The 16,295-nt window shown below is 43.4% G+C and overlaps 1 protein-coding gene across 1 annotated transcript in view; it reads left to right on the top strand.

The window, feature by feature from the left end:
• The window catches only part of kcnab1a (potassium voltage-gated channel subfamily A regulatory beta subunit 1a), a 97,171-nt gene that overhangs the window by 76,611 nt on the left and 4,265 nt on the right, over positions 1-16,295 (top strand). Inside the window, exons 10-12 of the mRNA XM_067995346.1 lie at positions 3,290-3,384; positions 6,854-6,974; positions 9,187-9,275. Coding sequence (XP_067851447.1) covers positions 3,290-3,384; positions 6,854-6,974; positions 9,187-9,275 — 305 coding nt within the window. The remainder of the gene's footprint in view (positions 1-3,289; positions 3,385-6,853; positions 6,975-9,186; positions 9,276-16,295) is intronic.

Raw genomic sequence — 16,295 nt, forward strand, 5'->3', positions numbered from 1 at the left:
GTGGCACCAAGGAGCCCTAGTAAAATTGAAGTAAATGGGAATCAGGGGAAAAACTCTCGAGTGGCTGGATTCATACCTAGCACAAAGGAAGATGGTAGTGGTTGTTGGTGGCCAGTCATCTCAGCCCAAGGACATTGCTGCAGGAGTTCCTCAGGGCAGTGTCCTAGGCCCAACCATCTTCAGCTGCTTCATCAATGACCTTCCCTCATAAGGTCAGAAATGGGGATGTTCACTGATGATTGTACTGTGTTCAGTTCCATTCGCAAGCCCGCAGATAATGAAGCAGTCCGAGCCCGCATGCAGCAAGACCTGGACAACATCCAGGCTTGGGCTCATAAGTGGCAAGTAACATTCACGCCAGACAAGTGCCAGGCAATGACCATCTCCAACAAGAGAGAGTCTAACCACCTCCCCTTGATATTCAACGGCATCACCATCGCCGAATCCCCCACCATCAACATCCTGGGGGTCACCATTGACCAGAAGCTTAACTGGACCAGCCATATAAATACTGTGGCTACAAGAGCAGGTCAGAGGCTGGGTATTCTGTGGCGAGTGACTCACCTCCTGACTCCCCAAAGCCTTTCCACCATCTACAAGGCACAAGTCAGGAGTGTGATGGAATACTCTCCATTTGCCAGGATGAGTGCAGCTCCAACAACACTCAAGAAGCTCGACACCATCCAGGACAAAGCGGCCTGCTTGATTGGCACCCCATCCACCACCCTAAACATTCACTCCCTTCACCACCGGCGCACTGTGGCTGCAGTGTGTACCATCCACAGGATGCACTGCAGAAACTCGCCAAGGCTTCTTCGACAGCACCTTCTAAACCCACGACCTCTACCACCAAGAGCAGCAGGTACGTGGGAACAACACCACCTGCACGTTCCCCTCCAAGTCACACACCATCCTGACTTGGAAATATATTGCCGTTCCTTCATCGTCACTGGGTCAAAATCCTGGAACTCCCTTCCTAACAGCACTGTGGGAGAACCGTCACCACACGGACTGCAGCGGTTCAAGAAGGCGGCTCACCACCACCTTCTCTAGGGCAATTAGGGATGGACAATAAATGCCGGCCTCGCCAACGATGCCCACATCCCATGAACGTATAAAAAAAAAAGTGCAGTGTAGGTATGTTAAGTAAGATCCCACAAACAGCAATGAATCAATTGTTAGTTAATCTGTTTTAACGATGTTAGTTGAAAGAGGAACCTTGGCCAGAACACTGGGATCTTTAACACCCACCTGAAATGCCAAAACAGGCTGGGGCCTTGTTTTAGCATCTCTAATGAGCAGCACATTGACAAAGCAGCTTTTGCTCACTGTTGCACTGGGGTCCTGAAGCAGCACGTGAACCAATAACCTCCTGACTCAGGCAAGAGTGCTACCAACTGAGCCATATTGTACACAGCTGTACTTACCTGGATGTAGACTCCACCGAAATCCCATTCATTTTCACATAGCCCAATATTCTGAAATTATAGTACTTGACTATATTTAGTTAAATCAACTGTCAGTAATATTACATGCTTCCTATAGCAGGAACTGTCATCTAAATCTGCGTAAATTAATATTGCACCACTGTGCATGGGTGTATTGTGAAGAGTGAATCCTTTAATTGGTATGTTGATTTTTTTTTAAAACAGTTTCAATACATTCAGACAGGTAAAGAAAAATTAAATGCTATCTGTTCAAAGCTCATCTCAGGATGGCTACATTAAGTAGTTCATGTTACACTTCTCATACTTCTGAGATTAACTGTCCCAACTATGTGGGCCTTTTTACAAGGTGATAAAGCATTGAGTAGCTTTAATGAAAGTAACTTGTTTTCCTTGTTGGGAATATTTCTTATGCCTGACTGAGTCTGAGCTCCCTGTGAAGATTCTGTATTGTTGTACATCCCCTATGCCCCTGTAGGGCACAGAAAGTGCTGGCAGCTTCACTTGGACTTCCTAAATAACTTTACAGAAAATTGCTTAATCTAATCATCTGGATGAAAATTAACTAAAATCTTGTCAAAGTCAACTTCTTATGACAGTGTACCAGATCAGTAGAGTGTAAAATCACTTGGATCAGTACCTTGTCAAAAATATTTATTAAGTGTACCAGAAAAATCCATAACTCCTCATCAAGGAAACAGTCTGATGTTTACCACCCACTCTATGCCTAGGAATTAATGATGCCTAACTTTGACTCGCCGAACCATCTTACATCAACCAGTTTGGATTATTTTAGTACTTGCACCGCCGACCTCCCATTAGGATAGATATAAGCGACTGAGAGAATAAATTAACCCTTTCTTGCCAAAACACCAAAGAAGAAGCCAAATAATAGGCATGAACTAACAATTGTTTATTAACTTCATGACCACAGTTAGCATCACTTAAACAGACATTGAATATTCAACTATTTGGTAACATGGTTAACTAACAGAATGAATAACAAAGGTTACCAAAGCAGTTCAATTATGTCGTGGTAATTCAACATTAACTGGCTTGCTGATTATCAATTTACAGTAGTTGCTATAAATATAAAATAGGTTAACATAAATTGGGCTTAGGAATGCACTTTCTTCTATTTACAGAGACACCCTTCCACATACACTAGATAAAGAACTCCTGCACTGTAGTACTTAATACTACCATGTAAAGCTTAAAGCTATCTAAAATCTTCCACCCTTCTACTACTACAAAAACTATTATTGCCAAACTACATCTTATATATTCTTGCTTTTCAAAGAAACCTGCTCAATTTTACTAATCAATCTGAGTGACAGATGTTAGAAGAGTTCACCCCTTTAGTTAACAAACCCTTAAACAGCCATGTCACTATCCCTTATGACCTCAGATTAATGAAGCTTTGTAATGCAAACATGTCAGGTGGCAGTTTGAATCCCCTAACTTCCCAGACTCTTTTTAACAAGAGCCTTACACTCTTTCAGAGAAGGAGTGACACATTTATATCTCCCAACAAACTATCTCTGGACTTTGGTCTTGATGGTCTATGCGTCCTGGTACTCATAAGAATGCCTTGTTACATAAGCCTTTGTGGTTTTAATTAGCATTAGCTCTTTTGGTTTCCCAGCATTCAGTCTGACAACTGTCTCCATTTTGAGGACACATTTATGGCAATGCTTAAGGTATTTTCCCCTAATCCATGCAATTCTTCATGCATTTTCAAGAGTAATCTGGCCGCTCCATAAAACAACATCCTTGTTGTTCAGTTTTGCCGTTGGACTGTGGTGATGGATGTTTTATCATTTTCTGTTGTCTTCTTTCTGCAGGAGTTGGGGCAATGACCTGGTCTCCACTTGCCTGTGGAATCATTAGTGGGAAGTATGATATTGGAGTACCTGACAGTTCAAGAGCTTCATTAAAGGTAAAACAAATAATTAATAAACCACTTGGATTTAACAGACTCCTCTAGTGAAATAGAAAGTGATGTCTTTGTCTTGCTTTTGCTTATTTTCTCTGACACTAATTACATTGTTTTAACTGGATTTCACAGGTAAAAACAGTGATTTGTGGCTGTTCTCATAAGTTTTCACACAGTGGCAGCAACTGTTTACCTTATGAAGGGATAAAGTGTAACATTATATGTATGCAACGCTTTCTCTCAGGAGATTAAGTAAATGCACAGTGTGTGCTGAGATACATTGTACGGGGTTTATGGAAGCAGTAGCACAAGTTGCCTTACTATTTTCTTGTTTTTATTACGCAGAAAAGATTAGTTGATGATTCAGTTAATAGTTCACATATCCATCAAATTAAATTACTAAAAGTATTTAGTGAATGATGCCAAAACAGAAATGTAGTGATGTGAAGAGTTAAATAAAGCTCCCGTCATCTGAACTCCAAGATACGTAACTACCTTGAAAGAGTAGTGAAACATTTATTGTTTCTTTTCAAGATTTTTTTCCCATTAATTCTTTCCCATCCCTTCCTGTTATCTAGAAGACATTGCCTCTTTGTTGGGATACAGTCCCACAGGCGCGAATTGACCTCGAATACTTCATCCAAATACCTATTCTTTATATGTGAGCCTTGACCATGAGTTTCAGCAAACTATTCAGCAGCAGAGGCCTCACAGCCAAGTCTGAACACAGAGGCACTATGGCCAATTGTTGCAGATCTACCACAATGCCAGCTGAGATCAGCTAACTCAGGACAGACCAAAGATCAAATCTGGGGCCTTCTTGGTCTGTATGGTGAAACTACTCACTAGATGTGCTCATTCAGTCATCAGGGAAGTGGAATTTATTGTTTTATGGAAATCAGAAGAAGAAACAACTGGCAAGTTCCTGGATAATAAGGACCCATAACTGCATCAAACTGCAGTTATTATACCATGTGACTCACACTGCACTCATGTCAATTTTTTAAATTTCACTGAGTGAGACAAGCGTATAACATGCCTTATACAACCTTATATCAAGCTTTACTCTTTATTTATATTAACTAGAGCCTAAGATTGTGATATAGCACATTACCCACCCCAATTCAACTGTTACTTTAGATAACATATTTATACTTATTTGTATACTCACTGACAACCAGCCTCTTACTACTATAAGATGGGAAAGAATTAATGGGAAAAAATCTTGAAAACAATAGTGCATGGGACAAGACCCATTATAAATTAAGATAAAATTTATTAGCCGCCATATGGCACAACAATCATGGTACAATTCAACCAAAAGTTACAATCAACTCGAGTACAGGTACCAGCACCAATCCTCCCTCGACCTGTCCAACATTCTGTATTCAAACTAAAACCACTCTTTCTTCTGAACTGTGCCAACAGTCCAGTTCTGTACTGCAATTCCCTTAATCCCACAGTCAGACTCAGTTTCGATAAGAGGGCCCATTCAGCCGATTTTCCAACAATTTGACTTTAATCCCCTTTCTTACACTACTGACAGCATTAGTTCTGTTCTTCCTTGATGGTCTTGACCTCCTCTGCACTTATTCTGGTATTGAAGGACAACATCCTATTTCATCTCTTTAGCCACTGCAGACTACCATCAGCTTCTGCCTCTTCAGCATGAAGGGCTGCAGCATATGAGAAGTAGCACTCCCAGAAACCCCCATTCCTGAAAGTCCCAGCCACTGGCTTCTCCTATGTGGCTAAATCTTTGGCTGACAACTGCAGCAGCCTGCTGGGGACACTTTCGCCCCTGAACAGCAGTTTCGTATACCTGAAGTCCTGATTGAAGGCTTCTCAGTGTCAAACTCAAACTCCTGCAAACTTCAGATATGTCCCTGTTATGCTGATAATACCGTAACATTCCAACACAACTGTGGAACCCACTGCTGTCTGGAATGTTCACCATGACAGTCTCTGCAGACAACGGGGGCTTGATTTTAAAAGTAAAAAACAGGTGGGTTATGGGCAGGGGGCATTGAAAATTGCCACCATTTCAGACCCGCCCCCAAACCTCCTTCAACCCACCCATTTCCAGTTTTCATTGGACGGGACGAGGGGGCGGGCGGCCAACCTGCTTCCAGGAGGCCGGTTGAGCCTTAAAACATTTCAAGGAGGCTTCAGGCCTCCATATTTAACTAATTCCTGATTTCAACCCGGGATTCTCGGGCCTTCTGTTTTATGCCTCGTGAAAGGAGGCAAGAAGGCCCGAGACTGCGTGTAAGTGCCTAGAAAGGCACAGCTTGTGGGCCCGGAGGAGCAGGATTGCTTCCCCCAGGCCCAACAAACATACCTGCATGACAACCCCCCCCCCCAATCGTGGACCGCCAACCCCGACCCTCTGACCCCGATCATCCTCCCCCCGATCCTCCCCCTCCTCCCCCGATCCTGATCCCCCGACCCTCCTCCTCAACGATCGCGGACCCACGCAATGACCCCCGATCCCGCTCCGCCGTGACTGACCCCTGATCCCATCCCCTGTGCCCACCTGTGCCCACCTATGCCCACTAATGCCTACCTATGTCCCCTGCCCACAATGCCCCTTGCCCACCTATGCCCCACATCCCACCCACCCCACCCCCCCCCATACAAACAAAGACTTACCTGCAGACTTACGTGCAGGCGTCCTCTCTCTGGCTGTCAATCAGCCGGTCAGTCGGACGTCTTTTATTTTTTTTTGACGGTTTCCCATCTGACTAACCGCCTGATTGATAGGCCGGGTCTCAGTCGGACGGGAAACCGACAAAAAAAAAAGATGTCTTTACGTCAAAATCATAAGGACGTCCGGGAAACCCATACAAATGGGTTTTCCAACCTCAAATTGACCCCGCCACCCCCTTCCCAGCTCCGTTTCAAAACTGAGCCCCAGGAGTTACTGTGCCATATACCAGGGTGAAGAAGCACAACAGAATTTATGACTAAATACTCAAGTAGGTCACATGACAAAAAGAACAAATGAACTTTTGCAGCTGGAATATGAGGGATTAACACATCAACTGTACATTATAATGTTGCAGGGAGCATGTTTGTGTTCAGTATTACAGCAAGAATTTAAAAACAGAAGTTTGTAAAAATGTACATAATATTTAAAACACTATTTTCTAAAATTGGCACATGCATTCTATAGGATATTGGCATCTGAAAGATTTGACACCTCATGAACCGCTTAACAGATCTATAGTTGACATTAAGATACAAATACTGTTACAGTTCCGAAAAATTTGCAAAGAATATATTGATTATATCATCTAAACAAGAATTTGCATTTATATAATGCTTTATTACGTCCTCAGGATATCCAGAAGTACTTCACAACCAATGAATTACTTTTGAAGTGCAGCCATTATTGTAATGAGATAAATTATCAAATTATTTGATGATGTTGAAGGAAATCATAGTTACGCTAAAATTATCCTGTTTTCAGTGTTACCAGTGGTTGAAGGACAAAATTATCAGTGAAGAAGGAAGGAGGCAGCAGGCTAAACTAAAGGATCTCAATCCGATTGTGGAACGACTAAGCTGCACCCTACCCCAGTTAGCAATAGGTGAGATCACAGCTTCAGAAGATCCAGAAAGAACACGCTTCTGGATTTTTTCTGCCTAATACCACTCCGAATCAAAATGGTAAATTATAACCAGTAATATTGAGTGAAATCTGTACTAGCTCATTTGACTCACTGGGACTGAATCCTAGCCTCAGCTCGGCCATTATTAATTTATCACACTGGCATGCATCTTCTGTCATGCAATATACATGTCAACTGTGAGCATTTTGGGGATCATGCCCAGTGTGTCAGAGTTTGCCAAATACAATACAAGTGAAAGAATGTTGTGTACATCTACCACTTAAGGTACAAAGCAGGTGTAACTACTGATTTTTCACGTCAGGGCCATTCTAAAGCTGTCAGTTTTTTGGAGGCTGTATCAACGTCTTTTTTAGTTGTTGGTACGGCTTTTACTAGTTTTCTAGGTTGGCATGTTTGCAGCCTATCATTAAGCAGCATGGATAGTCTGCCAGCGAATTCAAATTTGAATATTCTTGAACTCGACCACATACTACCAGTGATCAGACAGATTACACATACCGCAACCAGACTACCAGGAATTGCTTATATACTTAAAACAAGACTACTGGGGAACCAGTGGACTCCCATCCTTTGACTGCTGGGGATTAGTGTACACTCACCCCTAGACTGCCGGGAATTAGGAACATAGGAACAGGAGTAGGCCATTTAGCCCCTCGAGCCTATTCCGCAACAGGATTCCGCATTAGTGTACTCTCACCCCATGACTGGCAGAGATCAGTGTACACTCATCCCTAGTCTGCTGGGGATCAGTGTAGACTCATCCCTAGGCTGCCGGGGATTAGTGTACACTCATCCCTAGATTGCCAGAGATCTGTATACACTCACTCCTAGACTGACAGAGATCAGTGTACACCCATCTCTAGACTGCCAAGGATAGTGTACACGCATTAACATGGTACCATATGGGAGATTATTAGAGACAATTAAAGACATGGAATTAACGAGAGGATAGCAAACTGGATTACAAATTGGTTAGAAGAGAATAGAGAGTAGGAGTTAAGGGCAGTTTTTCAGAGTTGTTTGAAGTAAATAGCAGTGTCCCATAGGGTTCAGTTCTGGGGCCACTTCTGTTCACTGTGTATATCAATGATTTGGAAATAGGCCTAGAGGGAGTGGTGTTGAAATTTGCAGATGATACCAAAATAGTAGATGTAGTTAATTCTTTAGATGACCAAATGGATAAGATGAGGAATGGGCTAAAAAGTAGAAGATGGAATTCAATGTCAGTATGTGTGAGATGATACATTTTGGTAAAAGAATAACAACTATAATAATTATACGCTGAATGGAAGTATGCTCGGTGCTGTGGAAGGGCAGAGGGATTTGGGGGGTACAGGTTCACAGGACAACACCTCAAGTGGATAACGCCATTAAAAAAGCTGATGAAAGGTCACTACAATATTAAATGTAAGAGATTTAAAACAGAGAGCAGGAGAAGCTCCTTTACACAAAGTTATGAGGCTGTGAAATTCACTTCCAGGGTTAGTGGTTGGGGCTGAAGCAATGTTAACATTCAAGATTAGACTGACTTGATGGATGAAGGCAAAGGAGATAAAAGGATACGGGTACTGGGCAGGTAAATGTGATTATGACTATTTGGAGGGTAATCGCCGACACGGACTGGCTGGGCCAAATGGCTTGTTTCCATGTTGTAAATTGTATGTTTTTCTATGTATCCCTAGACTGCCTGACATCAGTGCACAGTCACCCCTAGACTCACAATCCCTCTCTAACTCCTTTAGACCAACAAGGATAAATTGGAGGGAATGAAGGTCTGAACTGTGTGCTTCTCCAAAGCCACTATCATTGGTACTGTTTGATTGGCAAATAGGAAGTGGTCTTACTGCTAGCTTTTCCAGCTGCAGGACCTTAGCTGCAACAAAGTGCTCCATCTAGTGGCTAGACTGAAAGCTAGCAGAACTTTCACATTGAGAAGTAAATTAGTTTCAATTTTCTGCATTTGAATCCAATACTATAATGATATATCAGGCCATCTGTTAATACCAATACAACACACTGCATATAATATGAAAAATATTAACATATGTTTTACTCTTATAACATTATTATATGTTTGCCTTTTTAATGTACAATATGCAATGGTATTTTAACAAAAATGTTGGTGAACTTAGTGTTCATTTCTTAATGCTTAACAATTATCTTCTCTCAGCTTGGTGTCTGCGCAATGAGGGTGTTAGTTCAGTTCTCCTGGGAGCCTCCAGTGCAGAACAACTTACAGAAAACCTAGGTGCCATACAGGCAAGTTATTATTGAAAACTCCGACTAACTCATTCATTGATGCAAACATTCTGATATTTACAATGGAATTAATCACATCCACAAATACGGAATGCAGGGAAAAGAAATCAATGAATAGAAGCAATGCTCTCACTTTAGAAATTGGACTACTAGTACTCTAATAAACCTCATGAGGACAAAGTAACAATACAGGTCAAAACAACTGTTACAGGGGAAATAAATTGTGGTCATTGAAATCTTTATTTCAGATGAGGTGCTCTTGCATTACATTTTACAACATTACAAAACACTGGTTCAGTAATGCTCTAATTCTCTTAGTTCTCCAGTATTGCTTCAAACAAATATAGTTTATTGCTTATTATTATTCTTTAAAGAATTTGTTAAAGTTGGAGTAAAATGATGCAATTACGACCCAACACCATTTTTGACTCCCGCCAGTTCCTCGACCTGCCTACAAACCACGGGCAGTACAACTTGGGCGGCGGCCATTTCCAGCAAAATTTAAAGGGATCCTCAGCTGCAGTAAGGGAAAGGTGGAAACGGCTCTGCCACTCATTTTTACTGCAATTGCTTCTGTGCTTTGAGCCTTAAAGGCTTCCAACATTTGATCTCCTTGCTGCTGTATGCACTGCAGATATTTTTCCTACCACCATAAACCGCTGCTCCTTTTCACTTCTGTTGTTTCCGCTCTTCACCTTTAAAATGCTGCTGCAGGCACAAGAAGATTAGCTACTGCACCCTGCTGGCACCTTGTCAATTTAATGTTAACGAGATCCAACCACAAAATTCCGGCCTCTCACCAACTTCATTGGGCGGGCAGAGTGGACACCCCATCCACCGCCTGCCCAATATATGCCCAAATTGAAAATTGCCTCCTGTATCTTAATAAAAGTCAATTTCTATAAAATAGAAAATACATTCTATACAGTGGTATGTGTTTTATATAATTGTTTCCATTTTTCCAAAACTTGTGTTACAAAGGTCATATCTTTAAGGACAGGCTGCACTAGCTCTACTTTACAAATCAATGCTAATTTTATCAGTTGTTGCCATTTCAAGGAAGTGAGAGGTAAAAACAAGTCATAGAACCATAGAAAAGATACAACACAGAAGGGGGCCATTCGGCCCATCGTGTCCGCACCGGCTCGAAGAACAACCAGGTGCCCATTCTGATCCCACCTTCCAGCATCCGATCCGTAGCCTTAAAGCTTACAGCACTTTAGGTGCAGGCCCAGGTACTTTTTAAAAGAGTTGAGGGTCCCTGCCTCTATCACCAATTCGGGCAGCGAATTCCATACACCCACCACCCTCTGGGTAAAAAAGTTTTTCCTCATGTCCCCTCTAATCCTTCCGCCAATCAGCTTAAATCTATGTCCTCTAGTTCTTGAACTCTCCGCTAGGGGAAACAGGTACTTCCTGTCTACTCTATCTAGGCCCCTCTTAATTTTGTACACCTCAATTAAGTCTCCCCTCAGCCTCCTCTGCTCCAAGGAAAACAACCCCAGCCTATCCAATCTCTCTTCGCAGCTGCAATTTTCAAGCCCTGGCAACATTCTTGTAAATCTTCTCTGCACTCTCTCCAGAGCAATTACGTCCTTCCTGTAATGTGGTGACCAGAACTGCGCACAATACTCCAGCTGTGGCCTTACCTTCTTGGAGTCTACAGCTATCCTCTTCACTATCAACTACACAGCCAATTTTTGTGTCGTCTGCAAAATCATTAATATACACCACAAACAGCAAGGGACCCAACGCTGAGCCCTGTGGCACACCACTGGAAACGGATTTCCATTCGCAAAGACATCCATCGACTTTTACCCTTTGTTTCCTGTTACTGAGCCAATTTTGGATCCAATTCGCCACATTTCCCTATATCCCATGGGCTTTTAACTTTCTGACCAGTCTGCCATGTGGGACCTTGTCAAATGCCTTACTAAAATCCATGTAGACAACATCCACTGCACTACCCTCATCAATCCTCCGTGTCACTTCCTCAAAGAATTCAATCTGATTTGTCAGGCATGACCTTCCCTGAACAAATCCATGCTGACTATCCCTGATTAAACCATGCCTTTCCAAGTGACAGTTTATCCTATCTCTCAGTATTGATTCTAATAGTTTGCCCACCACCGAGGTAAGACTGACTGGCCTATAATTGTTCGGCCTTTCCCTCGTACCCTTTTTAAACAATGGTACTACGTTTGCAGTCTTCCAGTCCTCTGGTACCTCCCCTGTATCTAGTGAGGATTGGAAAATTATCCTCAGAGCATCCGCTATTTTCTCCCTGGCTTCCTTCAATGGCCCAGGAAACAATCCATCCGGCCCTGGTGACATATCAACTTTCAAGGATTCCAGTCCCTCTAGTACTCCCTCTCTCGTTATGTTTACCTTATCCAATATTTCACACCTCTCTTTAACTACTATGTCCGGATTATCCCTTTCCCTTGTGAATATGGAGACAAAAAATTCATTTAAAACTCTATCCACATCCAGTACTTCTATACACAAGTTACCCTTATCATCCCTGATAGGTCCCACCTTTTCCTTAACTATCCTCTTGTTATTAATGTACTGATAAAACATCTTTGGGTTTTCTTTAATCTTACTAGCTAATATTTTTTCATGCCCTCTCTTTGCTTTCCTTATTTCCTTTTTTACGTCATCCCTGTACTTTCTATACTCCTTTAGGCTTTCTGCAGTATTTAGTTTTCTGTGACAGTCATAAGCTTTCTTTTTCTGCTTTATCTTGCCCCGTATACTTCTAGGCAACCAGGGAGGTCTAAATTTGGCAGTGCCACCCTTTTTCTTTGAGGGCACGTGTCTGCATTGTACCCGTAGAATTTCACTTTTTAGTACCTCCCCTTGCCACTGATTTCTCCTCAAGTAGTCGTGTCCAGTCCACTTCTGCCAAATCACCTCTTAGTTCTGTAAAATTTGCCTTCCCCCAATTTAAAACGTTTACTCCTGATTTAACTCTGTCCTTTTCCATAATAATGCTAAAACTAACTGAATTGTGGTCACTATTCCCAATATGGTCACCCACTGTCACTTCACCCACTTGCCCATCTTCATTTCCCAGGACTAAATCTAGAATTGTATCCCCTCTTGTTGGGCTTGTCACATACTGGCTAAAAAAGTTTCTCCTGGACACCGATCAAGAATTTTGCACCCTCTGTGCCCCTCACACTGTTTGAATCCCAGTTGACATTAGGGTAGTTGAAGTCCCCTACTATTATTGCCCTCTTATTTTTGCACTCAGAAATTTGCCTACATATTTGTTCTTCCATCTCCCTTTCGCTATTCGGGGGTCCATAGTACACTCCTAGTAGTGTGACTGCCCCTTTTTTATTTCTTAGCTCAACCCAAATGGCCTTGATTGATGATCCATTTAGCATATCATCCCTTCTCACAATTGTAATTGATTCTTTAACCAATAATACTATCCCCCCCTCTTTTTTTATCACCCACTCTATCCTGCCTGAAAACTCTATATCCAGGGATATTGAGCTGCCAATTATCCCCCTCTTTAAGCCAGGTTTCCGTTATAGCAATGATATCATGCTGCCATGTGTCTATCTGTGCCCTTATCTCATCTGCTTTGTTTGTAATACTCCTTGCATTGAAGTATATACCCTTTAACCCCGTCAAATTCCTGTGCTGAACATTATTTAACCTTTGCTTCTTTTGCCTTACTGAGTCGCTAACTACGTCACTAACTGCTTTTCCACTTCCCGTTTCCTGGTCTGAATTTGTCCTATCTGTACCTGCCCTTTGGTTCCCATTCCCCTGCCATACTACTTTAAACCCTCCCCAACAGAACTAGCAAATGCCCCCGCGAGGATATTGGTCCCGGCTCTGCTTGGGTGCAATCCGTCCAGCTTGTACAGGTCCTACCTTTCCCAGAATCGGTCCCAATACTTCAGGAATTTAAACCCTCCCTCCTACACCATCTCTCAAGCCACGCATTCATCTGGTCTATTCTCCTATTTCTGCTCTCGCTAGCACGTGGCACTGGGAGTAATCCTGAGATTACTACCTTAGAGGTCCTGCTTTTTAATATATTTCCTAACTCCCTATATTCTGCTTGCAGGACCTCATCCCTTTTTTTACCGACGTGGCACCGATATGGACCACGACCTCTAGCTGATCACCTTCCTCCTTCAGAATGTCCTGCAGCCGCTCCATGACATTCTTGACCCTAGCACTAGGGAGGCAACATACCATCCTGGAGTCATGTCTGCGGCTGCAGAAATGCCTATCTGTTCCCCTTACGATGGAATCCCCTATCACTATTGCTCTCCCATTCTTTTTCCTCCCCTCCTGTGCAGCTGAGTCATTCGTGGTGCCACAGTCTTGGCTCTTGCTGCATTCCCCTGATAAGCCATCCCCCCGCAACAATATTTAAAGCGGAATATCTGTTTGAGAGGGAGATGGTCCCAGGGGACTCCTGCTCTACCTGCCTAGTCCTTTTACTCTGCCTGGCGGTCACCCATTTGCTTTCTGACTGCGCAATCTTTACCTGCGGTGTGACCACCTCACTGAACGTGCTATCCATGATAATCTCAGCATCGCAGATGCTCCACAGTGAATCCACCTGCAGCTCCAGCTCCAAAATGCAGTTAGCCAGTAGCTGCAGCTGGACATACCTCCTGCACAAATGGTCGCCAGGGACACCGGTAGTGTCCATGACTTCCCACATAGTGCAGGAGGAGCATATCACGGGTGCGAGCTCTGCTGCCATGACTTGCCTTAGATTAAGTTCGTTAGTTACTCCCTTTAAGGAGTTTACTCCTTTAAATTACCCTTAATTTAGAGAATGTTAACTACTAGGGACCTTGATTCACTAAAAAACGCTACTTGCTGTAACTAAATTGAATATGAAGGATGAATGTGGGGCAAACTGTACAAAATTAACTTCTTCAGTCCAGTCCACTCAAATCTGGTATGTTTGTCCATTACCCAGATGTACAAAGCCAGTATCAATACATGAAACTCTGTTGTGGAATTGATACCTTGTGGAGGAATAGTAGCTAGGACCACATTATTTGTTCTACCTGTGAATCATTTGTTGATGGTATTGATCGAACCTCTCAGCAGCGCCAATTCACCTTTGTATCCATCGTGACATATCTCGTATAAGGACCTCACATCAGTCACACCAGGCCCGAGGTTCCTCCTACTCTAGCATCAGCTGTGGTCAGTGGTAGCAGTCTCACCACCGAGTCAGAAGTTTGTGTGTTCAGGTCCCACTCCAGAGACTTGAGTGCAAAATCCAGGCTGACACTCCAGTGTTCTACTGAGGGAGCACTGCACTGTTGGAGCAGTATTTGGCTTAAACTGAGGACCTATCTGCCCTTTCAGGTTGAGTAAGAGATCCCATGGCACTATTTTGAAGAAGAGCAAGGAAGATCTTCCTGGTCATTATTTATCCCTCAACCAACATCACTAAAACAGATTATCTGGTCATTATAACATTGCTGTTTGTGGGAGCTTGCTGTGCACAAATTGGCTGTCACGTTTCCTACATTACAACAGTGACTACACTTTGGTCATGAAAGGCGCTACATAAATGCAAGTTCTTTTTTAGTAGTCTGGTCAAAAGGATTTTACTACTTTTCAGGGTTAAGTCATGGCAGGAGATCCCAGACCCGTGTCATGTTCCTCTTGTGGGATGTGGGAATTCAGGGATCCTTCCTGTGTCCCTGGTTCCTTCACCTGTGGGAAGTGTGTCCAGCTGCAGCTACTGTTTGACCACTTGACGGCTCTGGAGCTGCGGATGGACTCACTTTGGGGCATCCGCGATGCTGAGGAAGTCGTGGATAGCACGTTCAGTGAGTTGGTCACACCACAGATAAAAATTACTGAGGGAGATAGTGAATGGGTGACCAACAGACAGAGGAAGAGTAGGAAGGCAGTACAGGGGTCCCCTGCGGTCATCTCCCTCCAAAACAGGTATACCGTTTTGGATACTGTTGGGGGAGATGGCTCACCAGGGGAAGGTGACAGCTTCCAGGTTCATGGTACCGTGGCCGGCTCTGCTGCACAGGAGGGCAGGAAAAAGAGTGGCAGAGCTATAGTGATAGGGGACTCGATTGTAAGGGGAATAGACTGGCGTTTCTGCGGACGCAACCGAGACTCCAGGATGGTATGTTGCCTCCCTGGTGCAAGGGTCAGGGATGTCTTGGAGCGGCTGCAGGACATTCTGGAGGGGGAGGGTGAACAGCCAGTTGTCATGGTGCATATAGGTACCAACGATATAGGTAAAAAACGGGATGAGGTCCGACAAGCTGAATTTAGGGAGTTAGGAGTTAAACTAAAAAGTAGGACCTCAAAGGTAGTAATCTCAGGATTGCTACCAGTGCCACGGGCTAGTCAGAGTAGGAATGACAGGATAGCTAGGATGAATACGTGGCTTGAGAGATGGTGCAAGAGGGAGGGATTCAAATTCCTGGGCCATTGGAACCGGTTCTGGGGGAGGTGGGATCAGTACACATTGGACGGTCTGCATCTGGGCAGGACTGGAACCAATGTCCTAGGGGGAGTGTTTGCTAGTGTGGGGGATGGGAACCGATGCAGGAAGTCAGTGGGCAGTAAAGTGGTGACAGAAACAAAAGGCAGTAAGGGAGAGTGTACAAAACATGACCGGACAGATGGTCTGAGAAAGCAGGGCAAAGACCAAGGGAAGTCTAGATTAAACTGCATTTATTTCAATGCAAGAAGTCTGATGGGCAAGATAGGTCTGGCCCAAAAGTTAAAATTCTAAATTGGGGAAAGGCCAATTTTGATGGTATTAGACAGGAACTTTCAGAAGTTGATTGGGAGAGTCTGTTGGCAGGCAAAGGGATGTCTGGTAAGTGGGAGGCTTTCAAAAGTGTGTTAACCAGGGTTCAGGGTAAGCACATTCCTTATAAAGTGAAGGGCAAGGCTGGTAGAAGTAGGGAACCTTGGATGACTCGGGAGATTGAGGCCCTAGTCAAAAAGAAGAAGGAGGCACATGACATGCATAGGCAGCTGGGATCA

This window comes from Heptranchias perlo, chromosome 13 (genome assembly GCF_035084215.1).
Source record: "Heptranchias perlo isolate sHepPer1 chromosome 13, sHepPer1.hap1, whole genome shotgun sequence".
Lineage (NCBI taxonomy): Eukaryota > Metazoa > Chordata > Chondrichthyes > Hexanchiformes > Hexanchidae > Heptranchias > Heptranchias perlo.